The sequence below is a fragment of the Arachis hypogaea genome, chromosome 3, assembly GCF_003086295.3.
Source record: "Arachis hypogaea cultivar Tifrunner chromosome 3, arahy.Tifrunner.gnm2.J5K5, whole genome shotgun sequence".
In the NCBI taxonomy this organism is placed as follows: domain Eukaryota; kingdom Viridiplantae; phylum Streptophyta; class Magnoliopsida; order Fabales; family Fabaceae; genus Arachis; species Arachis hypogaea.
The window spans coordinates 24,379,409-24,397,942 of record NC_092038.1 but is presented as its reverse complement, the minus strand read 5'-3'; the positions used below and the strand labels follow the sequence as shown (position 1 = coordinate 24,397,942).

Here is an 18,534-nt window from a genome sequence, read left to right as displayed (position 1 = left end):
TCGTCTTCGAACTTTTTTTCGCTACAAAATGGTCCCCAAGGTTTTAGTTTGTTTTAAAACCGTCCTTCGAACCAAAATGCTCCTATCCCTTCTTTCCCAAAATCATACAAAGTACCAGCAGAAACACAAGCATAAGCACCACCACCACCACCCACCCCACACCCACCACCACCCACCACCTACCACCACCACCACCATCATCATCATCATCATCGAATCATAAGAACTCAGAATCAGAACTACCACCACCACCCCCTACCCACTGCCACTCCATCACCATTTGTATCACACCAACCAAAACTCAGAAAATCAACATCATCATCGTCATCCTCATCAGAATTTAGAACTCAGATCTAGAACTCAAACTCAGACAAACAAGAACTCAACTCAGAAAATCATCATAATCATCAAGAACCCAAAATCAGCAACAACAATACTCCAAATTTAAATTTCAGCAACAACAATGTTCCACAACAAATTTCACAAAAAATCCAATTCCCAGAATTTACAGAAGAAGAAGAAGAAGCGGCGGGTATGGCAGTGGTGAAGCAGGGGAGGGAAAGCAGGGATGCTCGCTGGCAGCGGGCGATGGTGCGGCAGATATGGCGGAAGAAGAAGAAGAAGAAGAAGAGGCGGTGGCAGCGGGCGGACAATGGCGGTGTGGCGGTGAGCTCGTCCCCCTTCTTTCCCCCTCCTTCCTCCCCCCTTCTCGCGCCCCACCCCCTTTCTCTCTCCCCCCACCCCCACTTCTCTGTACCCTTTCTTTCCTTTTTTATTTATTTTATATTTATTTTATTTTATTTTATAATTTTTTAATGAGGGGTAATTTGGTAATAAAAAAATAAATTTGGTAAAAAGGACGATTTTAAAGCAAATTGAAACCTTGAGGACCATTTTGTAGTGAAAAAAGGTTGGGGACGAAATAAATTTTTTACCTCTACGTTAGGGACCAAAATCGTACTTATCCCTTGCTTTTAACATTTGTGGGGTTGTAGTGGAGTGAACTCCTACGATGGTTCGGCGGCCCGCAAGTACACTGTGGATCTGCGACGGGTCTAATGCGATCTGAAATACGAACTGATCAGTTTTCAACACCGAACTAGCTAGACCACCAGTTTTTCGGTCGATTCGGCCGGTCCGGTTCAATTCTGATAACTATGATATAAAATGGTGAATTTGTATTCCACTTAAGTGGATGACGTGAATGTTGATAATATTTTTAGTTAAGTTATATCTTTTTAATTTTGTGTATTATAGAAACATGATCAAAACCCTTGATACGAGCCCTGTAGAACAAACTGAAAATTGTCATATGCCAATTGGTCCAATTACAAGAGCAATAATTAAGATAATAAAAGAAGGTTTTGCAAACATGGCTAAATCATGTGTTCAGGAGATGCATCAAGAATTGAGCAAGATTGATTAACGATTATCAAAAGTCAAACATCTTACTATTTACAAGATGAAATTGAAGACTCTCATTAGTTAAAATGAATTAAAAGAGACATCGCTTTCTTAGAATTTATTTTATGTTTATTTTATTTTTGTTGATTGTTTGTTTTAAGCCAAGTTATAATTTGGCCCATTTTTTTTATTCTAGTGAACTTATGAGTTAGGGTTTTAAACTTAAAAGGTATAAAAACCCTCTAAAATCTGATAGTCACTTTTTTTTTTAATTTTTATGAATAAAAATTTCTTTGAATTTTTTTGAGAAAGTTGGGTGTGAACAGGTGAGGTAGAGTGATTCCTTTAGCTGTTGCATCAGGAAATCAAATTGAGGTAGAGGAGTCCCTTTCTTTGATCTTATTCTGAGTTATATTCCGTATCATTTGGTATTAGATTTCAGGTATTAGATTAATTTTCATTAGTCTACGTTTACCTTTTTTGTATTCTAATTAAATTAAAAAAAATAAAAAACGTCTCCTTCATTTGTTTTCTATGCCTCCATTTTGTGTCTTTGATTAACAAAAAAAATTCCAACCACACATAGTAAGTTAAACTTACGTCTTGTTCTTTTTTCTTGTTGATTGGTTTTTCATCTCTTCTCAGTTATTATTGTGTTCATCATTATTCTTTTCGTCCTTCTCTTATCATTCATTTTCTTATTAGTTTATTATCTTTTTTCTTATTATTAGTAATTTTTTTTGCCAACACATCTTGAGTACTAAAAAAAAGAAAGAGTACACACTTTGAAGTTTCTTTTTATTATTAGTAATTTTTTTTTTGTCAACACATCTTGAGTACAAAAAAAAAGAGTACGCACTTTGAAGTTTACAAAATAGCACTTAAGCAAAGTAAAAAAAAAAATATTAAAAAAAGCATTATGTTCTTATTTTCCTTATTTAAAAAAAATAATCTCAAAAACAAAATCATTAAATAAGTTATTATTATTCTTGTTCTTCTTATTTTTTTTATTATTCTTATCTTTTTGTCTTTTGTATCTTTGTCCCTTTTTTATTTTTATTTTTTCCATCTTTCCTCTTATCATTGCTTCGAATTTTTTCTATCTTTTATTTTTGTTTGATTTCTAAAGTACAACAGTCAAAGAGATTCAAAAGTGGTAAAAAGTAAGTTATAAGTTCAATAAAGGGTAAAAACTAATTTTGAGAATAAACACGAGTGTCCATCCTTGAGTGAAACACGTGAGAGAGTGATTGTGAGGTCCTTTCTATAACATTTTTATTACAGGTTCATTGTTATGGCAGCTCATTCTGAAGATACTTTAATTGACATGAATTTGATGCAAAGGGCTATTCAACACTTAACTAATTGCTTGACTGAGTTGGAAACATGGCGGCAAGAGGTGACACAGACACTGTCTAAGCATACTAAACAAGGACCTTTCCGAAATTGGCGTCAGAATCATGTACCTTATGATGATGACTCTGATGGGGTTATAACACCTTGACATAAAAGTCAAGATAGCAATATCAATGCCATCAAGATGCAAATACCACCATTCAAAGGGAGAAATGATCCTGAAGTTTATTTGAAGTGGGAACAAAAGGTGAAAAGAACTTTTACTTGTCATAATTGCTCTGAGACAAAGAAGGTTCATTTGGCAGCAGTTGCATTCTTTGACTATGGCTTGCTTTGGTGGGATGAACTAGTGAAGACAAGATGGCGGAATGATGATCACCATATAGAGTCTTGGGATCATATGAAGTGCCTCATGAAAAAAAGATTTGTGCCTTCGTACTACTACAGGGAAATGTATCAGAAGTTACATCAGCTGACTCAAGGCTCCAAGTCCGTTGAAGACTACCATAATAAAATGGAGATGCTTATGATTACTGCCAACATAGAAGAGGACACTAAGGTTACTATGGCACGATTTGTGGGTGGTTTGAATAGAGCAATTACTGATGTGGTGGAGTTACATCATTATGTGGAGATGAAGGATTTGGTCAGTATGAAAATGAAGGTGGAGAGGCAACAATAAAAAATAGCACCAAGAGGATTGTCTCATGCTAATCCAAAGTGGGAGTCTTGTAATGCTGACACAACAAAGACTAAGGGTGTTGAACCCAATGCGTTGTTTGGTGCTACGAAGAAGAAAGATAATTCTAACTCTTCTTCTGCTACTTCTAGGCATCGAGATATTAAATGCTTCAAGTGTCATGGTATGGGTCATTATGCCAGTGATTCCCCAAACAGGAGATTGATGGTTATTAGAGAAGATGATATTGTGTCTGATTCTGATCATGATGATGATTCTGATCATAATAGTATGCCACTTTTGGAGGATTGTTCTGATGGTGATGTTGAGTATGCAGTCTATGGTGAATCTCTTGTTGTTAGACGTACTTTGAATTTGCAGGTAAAAAAAGATAGCCTTGAGCAACACCAAAATCTTTTCACACTAGATTCTTGGTGGGTGAAAAAGTGTGTAGTCTAATTATTGATGGCGGGAGTTAGACTAATGTGGCTAATGCACTTATGGTGGAGAAATTAGGTTTGACATGTGTTCGACATCCTAAACCATATACGTTGCAGTGGTTGAATGACAATGGAGAGATCAAGGTTGACAAGCAGGTGACAATTGCATTCTTTATTGGAAAGTATGTTAACGAGGCATTGTGTGATGTGGTGCCAATGCAAACTTGTCATTTATTATTGGGGAGACCTTGGTAGTTCGACGGTCGAGCATTTCATGATGGTCACACGAATCGATTCTCCTTTGATTTTAATGGTCGTAAGATCACTCTTGCTCCTTTATCACCTAAGGAGGTTTACCTTGACCAATTGAAGCTTCAACAGGATACCAAGGGAAACATGGGATGTGAGATCATAGAAAAATCTGAGAGAAAAGAGACCATGAGAGAAAAGAATATAGCAAAAGGCCCAATGGTGAGTGAAAAGAAAAAAAAAGAGTCCATTTCATGAGAGTAGTGCAAATACAGAGAAAATTAAGAAAGTTGAGAGCAAATTGTGTTTCTTTGCAAAAGAGAGAGATTTAAAGAGTGCTTTAATAGGCAAGAAAGCTTTGTTTATGGTTCGGTTAAGGATACTTTATTCTCTGACACTAACCTTAACCCAAATTTGCCAAATAGTTTTGTCTCTTTGTTGCAGGAATTTGCTGATGTCTTTTCTACTAAGTGCCACGTGATTTGCCTCCATTACGAGGGATTGAGCACCAAATTGATTTTATTCCTGGTGCTATCATTCCTAATAAACCAGCCTATAAGAGTAATCCTGAAGAGATAAAGGAGCTTCAAAGGCAATTGGAGGAGTTATTAGCCAAAGGTCACATCAGGGAGAGTATGAGTCCATGTGCTGTACCAGTTTTGATGGTTCCAAAGAAGGATGGTACTTGGCGAATGTATGTGGATTGTCGTGCAATAAAATGACGATAAAGTATCGTTATCCTATCCCTAGATTAGATGACATGCTTGATGAGTTATATGGTGCATGCATACTCACTAAAATTGATTTGAAAAGTGGGTATCATCAAATTAGAATGAAATCAGGGGATGAATGGAAGATTGCGTTTAAAATAAAACATGGGTTATATGAGTGGTTAGTAATGCCTTTTGGGCTAACTAATGCACCTAATACTTTTATGCATCTAATGAACCATGTTTTGCGAGAATTTTTGGGTAAATTTGTTGTTGTTTATTTTGATGATATTCTCATTTATAGCACTTGTTTGGATGACCACTTGTCACATGTTTCAGCTGTTTTGGATGTGCTTCGAAAGGAAAAATTATATGCCAATCTTAAAAAGTGCACTTTTTGTATTGATCGAGATATATTTCTTGGTTTGTTGTGAGTGCGAGTGGAATTGAAGTTGATGAGAAAAAAGTAAAGGCTATTCGTGAATGGCCAACGCCTAAGAATGCTTCTGAGGTAAGAAGTTTTCATGAGTTAGCTGGGTTTTACAGAAGATTTGTAAAAAAAATTTCTACCATTGTTGCGCCTCTCACAGAGGTTATCAAAAAGGATGTTGGATTTAAATGGGAAAGGGAACAAGAAATTGCATTTCATACCCTAAAAGACTGTTTGTGTTCTGCTCCTATTCTTGTTTTACCTAACTTTGATAAAACCTTTGAGATTGAATGTGATGCTTCTGGATTGATATAGGTGCTGTTTTGATGCAGAAAAAACAAGCCATTGCCTTCTTTAGTGAAAAGTTGAATTTAGTTCAGCGTAAATATTTAACATATGACAAAGAATTATATGCTTTGGTTCGGACTTTGGAGGTTTGGCAACACTACCTCTTACCTAAGAAGTTTGTGATTCACACAGATCATGAATCTTTGAAGCACTTAAAAAGACAAGGTAAGCTTGATAAAAGGCATGCTAAATGGGTGAAATTCATTGGAATATTTCCATATGTGATTGCCTTTAAACAAGGTAAAGATAATGTCGTTGCTGATGCTTTATCTTGGAGGTATACTTTGATTACTACACTTACTTCTAAGTTGTTAGGATTTGAGTTTTTAAAGGAGTTGTATGCAACTGATTCTGACTTTTCTATTATTTATGCCTCTTGTGAACATAGTGCATTTAACAAATTTTATAGACATGAAGGTTTTCTATTTCGTGGTAATAGAATTTGTGTGCCTATTTATTCTATGAGGGACTTACTTGTTCTTGAATCACATAATAGGGGTTTGATGGGTCATTTTGGTGTGCATAAGACATTGGATGTGTTATCTGAACATTTTTACTGGCCACACATGCGTAGAGATGTTGAAAATTTTTGTGCTAAGTGTATTGCATGTAAACAGGCTAAATCTAAGTCTTTACCACATAGTTTGTATGCCTCTTTATATGTTCCTATGCATCCATAGGTTGATATTTCTATGGATTTTGTTCTTAGTTTGCCTCGAACAAAAAAAGTAGAGATAGCATTTTTGTTGTGGTAGACAGATTTAGTAAAATGGCTCATTTTATTGCATGCCATAAAACTAATGATGTAACAAATATTGCTAATCTGTTCTTTAGAGAGGTTGTGTGCTTGCATGGTGTTCCCCAAACTATTGTTTCTGATCGGGACGTAAAATTTTTGAGTCATTTTTGGAAAGTTTTATGGGATAAATTATGCACAAAATTATTATACTCTACTACTTGTCATCCTCAGACTGATGGTCAAACTGAAGTAGTAAATAGAATATTAGGAACCTTATTACGTGTTGTTGTTGGAAAGAATTTGAAAACTTGGAAAGATTATTTACCTTTTATTGAGTTTGCTTATAATAGAACCATTCGTTCTTCTATTGGGTTTTCTCCTTTTGAACTTGTGTATGGTTTTAATCCTTTAACTGTTTTGGACTTATTACCTTTGTCTTTGAGTGATATTGTTAGCTTGGATGCAGAAGGTAAAGCTGAAAAAGTTAAAGCAATGCAGTTGAAAGCACGTGAGTTGCTTGAAAAGAAAAATAAGTTGACAGCTCAACGGGTGAATAAAGGTCGAAGACAACTTGTCTTTGAACTTGGTGATTGGGTATGGATTAATTTGAGAAATAAGAGATTTCCTACTTAAAGAAAATCCAAGTTAGACCCTAGGGGTTATGGTCCATGTCAAGTGCTCGAAAGGATCAATAACAATACTTACAAGATTGACCTTTCAGGTGAGTATAATGTATCAGCTACTTTTAATGTCTCTGACCTATCTCTTTTTTATTTGGATGCAGATTCGAAGACAAAACTTTTTCAGGAGGGAGAGAATGATACGAGTTTTGTGGGACAAACTGAGAACTGTCATATGCCAATTGGTCCAATTACAAGAGTAACAATTAAGAGAATAAAAGAAGGTTTTGCAAACATGGCTAAATCATGTGTTCAAGAGATGCATCAAGAATTGAACAGGACAATGATTAACGATTATCAAAAGTCAAACATGTTACTATTTACAAGATGAAATTGAAGACTCTCATTAGTCAAGATGAATTAAAAGAGACATCACTTTCTTAGAATTTATTTTATGTTTATTTTATTTTTGTTGTTTGTTTGTTTTAGATCCAGTTATAATTTGGCCAATTTTTTTATTCTAGTAAATTTATGAGTTGGAGTTTTAAACTTCAGAGGTATAAAAACCCTCTAAAACCTGGTAGTCACTTTTTTCCTTAATTTTTATGAATAAAAATTTCTTTGAGTTTTTTTGAGAAACTTGGATGTAAACAAGTGAGGTAGAGTGATTCCCTTAGCTATTGTATCAGGAAATCAAATTGAGGCAGAGGAGTCCCTTTCTTTGGTTTTCCATCTTATCCTGGGTTACGGTCTGTATCAATCATTTTTTAACATTTTTTTTATTTTTTTGTATAAAATCTCAAACCCTAGTAATTAATTATCATCGCTCCAAAATCTAAGAAAAATAATTTATATATGTGATTGTTGGAGAATCAATTTCATTTATGTATTGAAATCAAACATTATTGTCTATTTAATATGTTAATTGTTCATGTTATATTTAATAGTGACATAATATTGAATCCATTTGAAACTTTTTAAGACTAAAATAGAACATTTAAAACATTAAGGATCAAACTAAAATTTAGACAAAATGTTAGAAAATCAAAATAATACTTTACCCTTTAAATTCTTTTCTATGTCTTCTTTTACATTTAATTTTTGCTTTACCTATATTATTCATCGTTTATATATACCATCTTAACTTTTTGACATGAGATATTGTTATCTTTGTCATCCAAATATTATTATTTTATGATATATGATTAATTATTTATGATATTTAAGTAATCCAATCTATGTTTATCTTTATAAATTAATAAAGATAAGGATGATGATTGGTTAAGCATTTTGACTATTATACTCAATCAAGTTGGGTGTTTATTTTTCTGATAAACCTTGATTTGAAAAGATTCTAAATTTGTATTATCACTTCAGTTATCTTTTTTTATTTTGTCATTTTTCCTTCTGGAAATTGGTTTGTTCTTCAATACAGTCGAGAGTAGTTTCACAGAGTTGAAATTATTAATTATCAATGCATTTGTGATTGTTTGGAATAGGTCCATGATCTTTTAGAGTAAAAGAATGACTTCAACCTCAGTTGTGCCTCAAAAAAGTCTTTGACTAGTTTGGCTACTTTGATCTGGGCATGCATACTTCTTTCGCTTGGGGATTTCTGGATCCATCAGATCGACACAAATGAATATTTGAAGGCTTTTACATTTAGCAAGGAGGATGACATTGTGGCACTTTTCTTGTACAACCTTGTCTCTTTTGACAATTTTCATGATTTTTTGATATGTGATGTACTTCTTCAATAGTAGCACCACTGGGTTTTCCTAGATCTAATTTAGGTTTTGTTTTTCCTTTGGTGTCATTGCAGGCCAAGTCGAAGTGTATAATTTACCACTTCATCTTAAAGGAATGGGTATCTGAATGTTTTGATGGCGATGAACAGAGTGATGTGGTCATTAGGTGTGACTTTTTCCTCATAAACACTTATGAGTGCATCATTATGATACGTTTTCTTAATGTGTTAATCCTAAAGCATTAGTAAATTAGAGGTACATGGTGCTCAATATCTCAACTAAGATCGTGGCGGTGGGGGGTTTGGTGTTGGTAAGGGATCATCAGATAAGCTTGGGAGCAAGAAAGGTAATATCTGGGAGGGGATTTGTTATCTAGCTCTCTAAGACTATGTTTGGTTGGAAGGAAAGAAATTAAGTAGATTTTTATTTTTCTTAGATGTGTTTGGATGAAAAGAAAATAAGAAGGAAAGAAATGTTATAAAAAAACAATTTCACTCTTGTATTATAAAATATATTAAAAAAAGTTAGAAAAAAATTGGTAGGTCTCATCCACTTTTTTACACTATTCAACTTTTTCTCTTTAATTTTTCTTCTCAACCAAATAATGAAAAATAATCATTTTTCTTCTAATTTTCTTTCCTCCCTTTCTCTTTCCTTCTCATTTTCTCTCAAACAAACATAACTTAAGAGCGATTTGGATGTCGAGTGTCTCCTGCTTCTTATTGACTTCAACGAGGTTGGATTTCCCTCTTCTGGTCGTAGGTAGTCATACACATGGTTTTGGATCTTGATATTGTTTTTTAGTTAAACTCCTTCTGAAAGGAGTCTATTTCCATAACCCTTTTATGAGGATTATTAGGGCTGTCTAGGATTGTAGGTAATCTATTTGAGGGTACTTCGTGCTGAAACAATCTATATGATCTTTTTGTTGAGACTCTTCTAGTTTTTGTATGATGGAGAATATATTGACACAGTTTTTAAGTAAGATTAGAATTACCTCTCGGAGCCATAGAACATTAAATTTTAGGATTGGGACACGAGACTGTGGATCTCCTTGATCCTGGTTAGTGTCTCAACGCGGTGGCAATGTACCTACAAGAAACTACGACGCTCAAGTCAATGATTATCTAAGAGGTATAAAGATTAAAAGTAGATATTATACCTTGATCGTGTATTAGACCATTTATTTGTAACATTTGGAGAGTAAATCTAGGCTATCTCGATAGATCAGTGCAGGACTTTTAACCATATGGAGAGTAACATAGTGAAAAACAGAGAAATGGTGAGAATGAAAAAAGTTAGTGGGTAAATATACGAAACAAAATATCAAGTATCCAACAAGATCAGCTCCATCTGAGAAAAGCTTTGGCAAAGAAGCAGAGAGTGAACACAGAACTTTTTCGAAACCAAAAGGCAAATGAAAATTTTAGAATATTAAAAAAAAGATCTTTTACAGTATTTGTGGATAATATTCCACAATTGGTGAATCTTCAATGGCAGTGGGAAGTATTTATTAAGGAGAGACAAGATGTTGATGTTTTTTATCGAAAAAGAAACAATTGAGCACTCCTCGTAAATTTGTTTTTGTCAAATATGCCTTCAAAAACCATACACATAGGGTAGTTTATAACCTTAAAGGCTGGGAAGTAAATAAAGTATAACTATTAGTGTCAGTAGCTAAATACGAGAGATATGTCGATAAGAAAGCTAGTTATAAAGTCAATCCTAGTAGTTACCACATGAAGGAGCAACAAAATACTCAAAGAAAGAAGGAGACGAGATATACGAGTTATGATAGATCTTTTAAAGATGTCCTTATAGGTTCTGATTATGAAAAAAATGATTATAAAGTGGTTGAAAAGTACGAAAGACAAGGAGCATGTGATGTTGGAAATTATTAAAAGAATATCCATGGACCCATTTAAAGTGGTCTTTGTTTACAATTCAATTGAAAATATGCAGGAGACTCTCCAATCTTCTTTCCTGTTGTATTATTTTGGAGAAATAAAGAGATGGTCTGAGGATGAATCCTATAAAACAAGGAGTGAGAAAATTTTTTTGAAATATTGTAGAGGTCTGGGGTACTATTATGAAATTGGACAAAAATTCCTTTCAAGATCAAAGCTTCAATTTGATACATGTCATGGTGGAAACTACATGAGTGTCGATATACAAAATAAAGTTTAGTTGGAAGTAAATGAAGCAAAATATGAGATCTTTGTTGAGAAGAGGTGTGACAATTTTCGGGTTGATGGTGGCAACATTGTGAGAGCAAAAAATAGAACAAGGATGAACGGATATGAAAATGAGATACCTATGGATAGCAAAGCCAAACAGTTAGACAAAAGGGTTAAAGAAAATAGACGGTGATGTGAAGGGAAAAGGGCAACAACATAGTAAATAACGTGGGTGCAATTTATGATTTGCTGGTAGTCTTGTCTCAAGGAGAAGCAATGAAAAATGATATGGGTGAACTTCTAGATATACAAGACATGAAACTAAGAAATAGTATTGATAGTTCAATCTCAACTAAATACATAGAAAATGATAAATATACAGATGAAGTGATACAAGAAACTCAATTAGGCTTGGTTGGTTGCCCAAGCCAAAGAATGATTTAAAATAAAGTGAAACGAGTTGTAGTAACTCATGAAGTGGATGATGAATTAGTGTCTGCTCCTCTATATCCATCGAACTTTAAAAAAGTTACTAAAAATGAGTGCTTCCATAATAGGACGAGTAAGGGCAACAAAAAGTCAAGAAGAGTAGGGTTGCAATATGTCCTAGTGCCACAGATGGAAAAAAAGAAGAAGCGCAAATCATCAAGACCTAGAAGAAGATTAAGTGTAGAAATTAATGATAAAAAATGCTTAATGAAAAAGAGCAAAGATAAATAGTTCTAGAAACAAAAAGAGAGCCATATAAAAAATATTAGTAAAAATAAAAAGAAACAACACAATTTCTCACTAAAATGAAAAGTGAGTAGGGTGAGACCATAGCAACGAAAGAGAAGAAGTAAAGTCTCAAGATAAAACTATTAAAATTTGGAGAGTAAGAATTCAATTAAATATGACTTGCAATGATGATGAAGCAGTAGTAGCGTATCTTATAGAGAAGCTTATTGAAACTAACAAGACGGATGAGAAACCTATTAGAACAAGATCAAGATGAAGAAGAAGGACTAGCCGAAGCCAAGTAGGTGGCAACAACTAAGGCCTTCATTTACACGAAAAGTGAAAAACTCTAGCAAAGGATAATACGTGGGTGTTATTAGTCTTGCTTGATTGGTGCTTTTGTGAGGAGTTATTGTCAAATTTTATTAAGGGTAAATCTGTCAAAAGGATGATTTTAATACTAAATATAACGTCGGGGTCATTTTAAACCAAAAAAGAGGTTAAGGACAATTTTGATTTTGACCATAAACCTTTAGGACCAAAACAATACTTATCCTAAAGGTTGAGTATTATTTTAGTCCTTATGATTTTAGTTGAAAATCGAAATTATCGCTAACATTTCTTTATGTTGAAAATCGTCCCTATCATTAATTTTAGTTTTAAAATCATCTTTCAAATCTCAAACCTTTTTTAAAGATAAAATTGCATTTTCATTTCGTTTTCATTTTTTCACTCTCACAAAGTTTTTTATGTATCTTTCGTCACTTATAATGTAACAAATGAAAACAGTCACCAAGATGGTTACTTGAAGGTCTAACATTAGCATAAGTTTAATAACAAAGAATGAATAAACTACCATATGTACCTATAAAAGATACCAAAACTGACAAATGTACCCATCAAATAAGAAAACGACCATTGTACCCATAAAAAATGGGTTTTGTGTGATAGAAATATCCAAACGTTAAAAAACTATTCAAAAATTCCAAATTGCCCTTCTCTCCACCACTGCCACTATCATCCTCTCTCACTCACACACACACACACACACACACTCTCTCTCTCTCTATCTCTTTCTCTCTCTAAATATTCTTTCAACTCTTCGGTAAGTGTCCCAATTTAAAAAAACTCAGTTTCAAAGCCAAACCATGAAGCAGCATCCCCAAATTCACTTCACCCATTGCAGCCACCATAAGAACCATTGTGACCATAGTACCAATATCAGAAACCGAACCTTCATCACCACCACCATTCAACAAAAGCTCCTTAAATAGACCACAAATCTCACCAAAAAGTCTATTCTCTGAGCACATAAGCATAATCGAGTTCCACGAAAGCAAGTTTCTTTGAGACCTTTTCTCAAACACCTTGAACGCACTCTCCACAAACCCACACTTACCATACATAGCAATAAGCGCATTTCCCACAAAAGAATAAGAGCACAGTCCCAGCTTCAAAGCAAGCGCGTGAAGCGATTCCCTGAGCTCCACCTCTATGAGCCCAATGCAGGCCTTGACAACACACGACAGCATAAAATTGTCCGGCAAAAGTTCTGCCACGGAGACCAATTCAACGAAGAGCAAAATGATGTAGCGATAGAGCACGTAGCTGCTGAGAAGCGCATTGTAGAGGAATATGTCCTTCTTATTGGAAAAATTGTGGAACACTGAGCGTGATTCGGAGGGTGAGCCGCATGCGCGGAGTACATGGTGATTAAGCGGATGGTGAGAAACTTGACAAAATTTGAAGGAAGAAGAAACCAAATGAAAGGATAGGGGAAAAGAAGGAAGGAGAAAGGGAGGGGAACGTCGGCGGGACACTCACCGGAGAGTTTGAAGAAGATTTAGAGAGAGAGAGGATAGTGGCAGTGGAGAAAAAGGCAATTTAGAGTTTTTGAATAGTAATTTAGAATTTGGATATTTCTGTTACCTATTTTTTACGGTATAATGATCGTTTTTTTATTTGATGGATACATTTGTCAGCCTTTGTATTTTTTATGGATACATATAGTAATTTATGTTAAGATTTTAACAAAGAATTTATGTTAAAATTTTAAGCAATTATCCTAGTGAATGTTTTCTTTTGTAATGTCGTGAGTGAAAAAAAGATGAATAAATGGTTTTGTGAGAATAAAAAAAGAAAAGAAATAAAGTCAATTTTATCTTTAAAAAATATTTAAAATCAAAAGAATAATTTTAAAACTAAAATTAATATCAGGGATAATTTTAAATATAATAAATGTTAACAACGATTTTAATTTTAGGCCAAAATTATAAACTGATGTTGAACTATTATTATTAGGGAGATTTTATAGTATGAATGGCATAAAACTTCCATACTTACAGGTTCTAGGTGTATCGGTATCACCCTTTTGTGCAATGCGTGATTAGGACTTGAGAACACAATATGACATCAATTTGATGGGACTAGACAACAACAATGCTTTCCTAAAATTATTTGTCTCATCTTAGACTTATTAGTGTTAATGAGACTTGCCTCATAAAAATGTTGGTTTAATATTTTTGCTAATGAGCTTAATGTGCAAAACGAATGGTTTGGGCCTAATAAATTTTAACGATTTTAGTCTTTTAACCATTAATTTAAGTGAAATATTAACTAAAATATTAAAGAATATACAACGCATATAACCAAAATATTATCTGTTACTGTTCATGTGGATTATATAGTTCGCAAAGAAATTTTATCAGGTTCTGGGTTTCATATATATGGGTACATATTTCTTTTCAACATAGCAGAATAAACACGAATTAAAAGTCAACATTGCCAATTATTCATCAAAGTTCCTAAACATATATCTAAGTTTAATAGGAGGTTGTCTGGAATCACTTCACATAATATGACGAATATGAATGTCATACATTATTAAACAAATACTAATATACTATATTAAATAATATGTACGTGAGTTTAATCACAATAATAACAAAGGACTCAATTGCATAATTAATTAATTAACCAATATAATTTATATAAACCATGCATATATGCTTTTATTTATTAAAGTCATATGTTTGCATAGAAGCATATGGAGCTGCAAAGATGTGATTACAGAGAGACTATTGAAGTGATATTAATGTTTTAAATTTAATTTAATATTATATATGCATGTTTACTCTAAACTAATTAAATTTGTGGAAAATATTAAAAAATTATCAGAATTTATTATTTTTAATAATTACTTAACTATTAACTTAATTATTTTAGTTTAGTTTTTTTAATCAAATAATTTAACAATATATTTTATCTTATACTTTTAAACAATTGTGAGAAAGAAAAGGAATAAGATTTATAGTTTAATGCTTAAAGATGACACTTGGTCAGAGCCTCAGCGGATGAGAATATCTTTAAAGTAGAAGTTAACACGTATTTCTAGCGGTTGTTCTGTTCTAGAGAGGATGTAATAATTGATGGTTTGAAGGATATCCCTCTTCCGCAGCTTAGTCAAGATGCATGCTTTAGATTACAAGAAGATGTCACGTTTGAAGAAGTTAGAAAAGCGTTCATGAAGATGAGTTCGTTGGCTGGCACGGATGGTTTCCAAGTGATATTTTTTAAAGAATATTGAGATGTAGTGGGGATAGATGTGTGGAAGATTGTGAGGCAAGTTTTCATAGGGGGTTGTATTGATAATCATTTTTTTGAGGCTTTGATTGTTCTTATTCCAAAAGTGGATAATCCAATAAATATGAAGGAATTTAAGCGGATTAGCTTATGCAATATTATCTACAAAATTGTCACTAAGGTTTTGGTGAATTGGTTACACTTGTTCCTTTCTGAGGTGATTGTCCCGTTGCAAGGCGAAGTTATCCTGGAAGAAAAACTAGTGAGAACATTATTATTGCTCAAGAAATTCTTTATTTTATGCAGAAGACAAAGTCTAAGAAAGGAACAATTGCTTTCAAAATTGATCTTGAGAAGTCTTACAATAGAGTTTATTGGCGTTTTTTGGAGCGAACTGAAGAGTTTTGGATTCCCAGCTACAATTGTCAGACTTATTATGCGTTATGCGTGTTCTTCTTCCTTGTCCATTCTATAGAATGGGAAAATGTTTCAAAGTTTTAAACATGTAAGGGGTTATTAAAGGATTGAACAAGTAACTTCTAATTGAATCTTTTAATTAGACCGGCCAAACTTTTGAAAGAGGAAGGATGTAAATCTTGAAATAATAAAGAACAATAAAATTGAGTATTTGGTGTGAATGAATGCTTATGAAGATAGAGAAACAAACAATGAATAAAGATGCTAAAGGCTTCGGAGATACTTAACTTTTAAAAAAGGAGATCCTGATATTTATTTACTTTGATTCATGCAAGATACTTTAATGATGGATCATATATAAGCAAATTCCAATTTCTTAGCAATTCGATTTCTCTTTAACTTTTCTAATCATTAATTCCTTGGTCAATTAATTAAGAAAAAGAGGTTAAGCACAATCCCGATCTAACATCGCACAACTTTTAAAATTTTATTCTTAGTCAAATTGAAAAATTATGAGAAAGAGTTTCAAGCAAATTCCAATATTAAATTTTCCAAAGTAATAACAAAATCTAAAATAGAATTAGAATATTTTCCAATATTTCTAACCATTAAGATGAGAATGAAACTCAATTCATGAAAAAGTATCGATGCATTAATCAAAATAAAAGAAACAATCACATTACCAATCCATGAAAATCAAATAGAGCTCCTAAACCTTAACAAAAAAGAGTTAATTACTCATGATGAATAGTAAAACAAAAACTAATGAATAAGATGCTGGATGTTAGATGATCCCTCTCGTGAATCATCTCTTCCTTATTTATATCCTAAGTCCTATCCTAGAATTCAAATTCAAACTAAATCTAATCTTATTTTTTGAAGGATAAGATAGTTAAAACAACAATTCAAATCTAAACTAAAACCAAATCTTATCTTCTAGAAGAAGTTATTAATAACTAATTATTCATATCTTGAATCTTTAGGTTGAATTAGAACTTCCTGGAAGAAAATCATGGGCCTAATGCTGGACTTGGGACATTGACGCCAGATTTGGATGCATTTTGGACCTTTGAGAGAGACAAAATCACTTGAAGTTGGCGCCGATCTTAGGGGTTGGGGGCCAGTATGTTGAAGATTCTCTGAAGTTGGGCGCTGACTCTTGGCGCTGGGCTTGAGCCTTCAAATTCCACCAAATGCACTGGGTGTTGCTTCCTTGGGTATTGGACTTGTGAATTTGGGCGCTGGGTGCCCTCTTTGATAATTCTTAGGTGTCCAGTGCTTGTTTTTCTGAGAGTTTAATATTGTGTGTTTCTTATTTGTTTTTCTTCTCCTGATTACTTTAAAAACTAATTCTAGATGTACAATACTTTTAAAACAACTCCAAATATATGATTAGCCACGAAAACTTCATTAAAAACGTAAAAACTTCAAATTAAACATAAGAAAACTACTTAAAAAGATATGAAAAAAATCACTAGAGATGTCAAGGCATCACAACATCAAACTTAAAATTTTGCTTCTCCTTAAGCAAAAAGAAGAATAAACATAAGTTATCTTAATGATAAGAATTGAAGAGTTCATCAATTCAAGTCTAAGTTGGATATTTAAAATAGAAAGTGAAGTTTATAATAATCTTTATGATCACATGTAGACTTTTCTTATCTTGACGAATCTTGTATACTTAAAAATTAAGAATATTCAAAAACTCAAATCAGGATTATATTATGAGAATTCTTTTATAATTTTATGACCCTGAAAGTATTTTACTTTTCAAAGAGTTTTGAAATTTTTTTTAATTGGGGTGGATGCTTGAGATTTTTTACTCTAAGTATTTTGTCTTAAGAAATCTCCTAATATAGATTTTCAATTGATAATCTCGAATCAGTTGGCTCAAGTTATCGAGTGATAAAGTACCCATTGGATCTAATCACCCTAGCCTCTCCTCGACACAATCAACACCATAAGTACATAACTAGAAAATCTTTTCATTCATGCAGACATAAGTGTCCAAAGCCCCTTGAACAATTGAACTCTAAATACTTTATCTCAAGACAACTCTTAGTATAGATTTTCAATCGATAATCTCGAATCAGTTGGCTTAAGTTATCGGGTGATAAGGCACCCATCGGATTCACTTACTGTAAGTCTCTCCTTAAATAAAAGCATCACAAGCACATAATTGAACTATAGTCATTGGTTCTTAGAGCCTTAATGTTCTTCTGTTTTTTTATCTCTTTCTTCTTTTTTTTTTAAATATGAAAAATCACTGCTTCATGATTTGAAGCTTGGATTCTCATAATACTTTTTAAAATTTTTGTTTTTGAAGATTCTATCTCTTTTTTTTTTTTGCAAGATTCTATATATTTTGGGTCCATTAATATAATCACATACTTCTACAAGTCTCCCACTTTTATTTTAATTTCTTTTTTATTCGTCAATTCTTTTCATTCAAAAACTCTCTCTTTACATAAGCGATTTGTTTATCTTGCTTGATGATTGAAATATTTCAATAAATCAATTTTATTTTTTCTATTCTATCTTTTTAGATGACGCTTCAGTTTCGTTTTGGAGGGAAAATAACTTAAATTTTTGTGAAAGAGTTAGGACAATATATGATAATTTAATAATTTATGTCTTTTAAAAGAATTTTTAATAAGAATTTAAAATTTGTAAAACGACGTTATTTTTATGATTAGAGATTTTTTTATCTTATAAATTTTAGCATTCTTTTAATATAGCATCATAACAGACACTTGAATATTGTTACAACTACATTACGTCAGTCAATTCTATTTGATTTATAAAAGATAAATAAACAAAAAAATAAAATTGTCTTCCGTTTAAATACTATTTTATATTTAAATTTTGTCAAAAATATATTTATCCAAAACTTAAAAACTTAAAATGACGAGGACTTT

At 32.8% G+C, this 18,534-nt stretch overlaps 2 protein-coding genes and 1 long non-coding RNA gene across 3 annotated transcripts; 2 read left to right on the top strand and 1 right to left on the bottom strand.

Annotated features, from left to right (window-relative positions):
* Window positions 1–2,944: 2,944 nt before the first annotated feature.
* LOC140183340 (uncharacterized) lies at window positions 2,945–7,366 on the top strand. Its single transcript, XM_072231750.1, has 9 exons — window positions 2,945–3,406; window positions 3,512–3,820; window positions 3,919–4,035; window positions 4,135–4,282; window positions 4,681–4,822; window positions 5,250–5,349; window positions 5,601–5,893; window positions 6,811–6,863; window positions 7,140–7,366. The coding sequence occupies exons 1-9, from the start codon at window positions 2,945–2,947 to the stop codon at window positions 7,364–7,366; spliced, it is 1,851 nt and encodes a 616-aa protein (XP_072087851.1).
* A 973-nt stretch (window positions 7,367–8,339) lies between these two features.
* On the top strand, window positions 8,340–9,153 carry LOC112769936 (uncharacterized). Its single transcript, XR_003186564.3, has 2 exons — window positions 8,340–8,671; window positions 8,798–9,153. It is a non-coding gene; the product is annotated as an uncharacterized lncRNA (long non-coding RNA).
* A 3,558-nt stretch (window positions 9,154–12,711) lies between these two features.
* Window positions 12,712–17,534, bottom strand: LOC140183339 (pentatricopeptide repeat-containing protein At1g18485-like). The gene is made up of 2 exons (XM_072231749.1): window positions 17,531–17,534; window positions 12,712–13,349 (listed from the first exon to the last, which is right to left on the bottom strand). The coding sequence occupies exons 1-2, from the start codon at window positions 17,532–17,534 to the stop codon at window positions 12,712–12,714; spliced, it is 642 nt and encodes a 213-aa protein (XP_072087850.1).
* Between the last annotated feature and the right edge of the window lie 1,000 nt (window positions 17,535–18,534).

Coding starts and splice junctions, on each gene's coding strand:
- LOC140183340 (XM_072231750.1), top strand. CDS start 2,945: ATGCAAATACCACCATTCAAAGGGAGAAATGATCCTGAAGTTTATTTG. Junction 3,821..3,918: donor GACGTACTTTGAATTTGCAG/GTAAAAAAAGAT, acceptor GGCGGGAGTTAG/ACTAATGTGGCTAATGCACT. Junction 4,036..4,134: donor AGATCAAGGTTGACAAGCAG/GTGACAATTGCA, acceptor AGACCTTGGTAG/TTCGACGGTCGAGCATTTCA.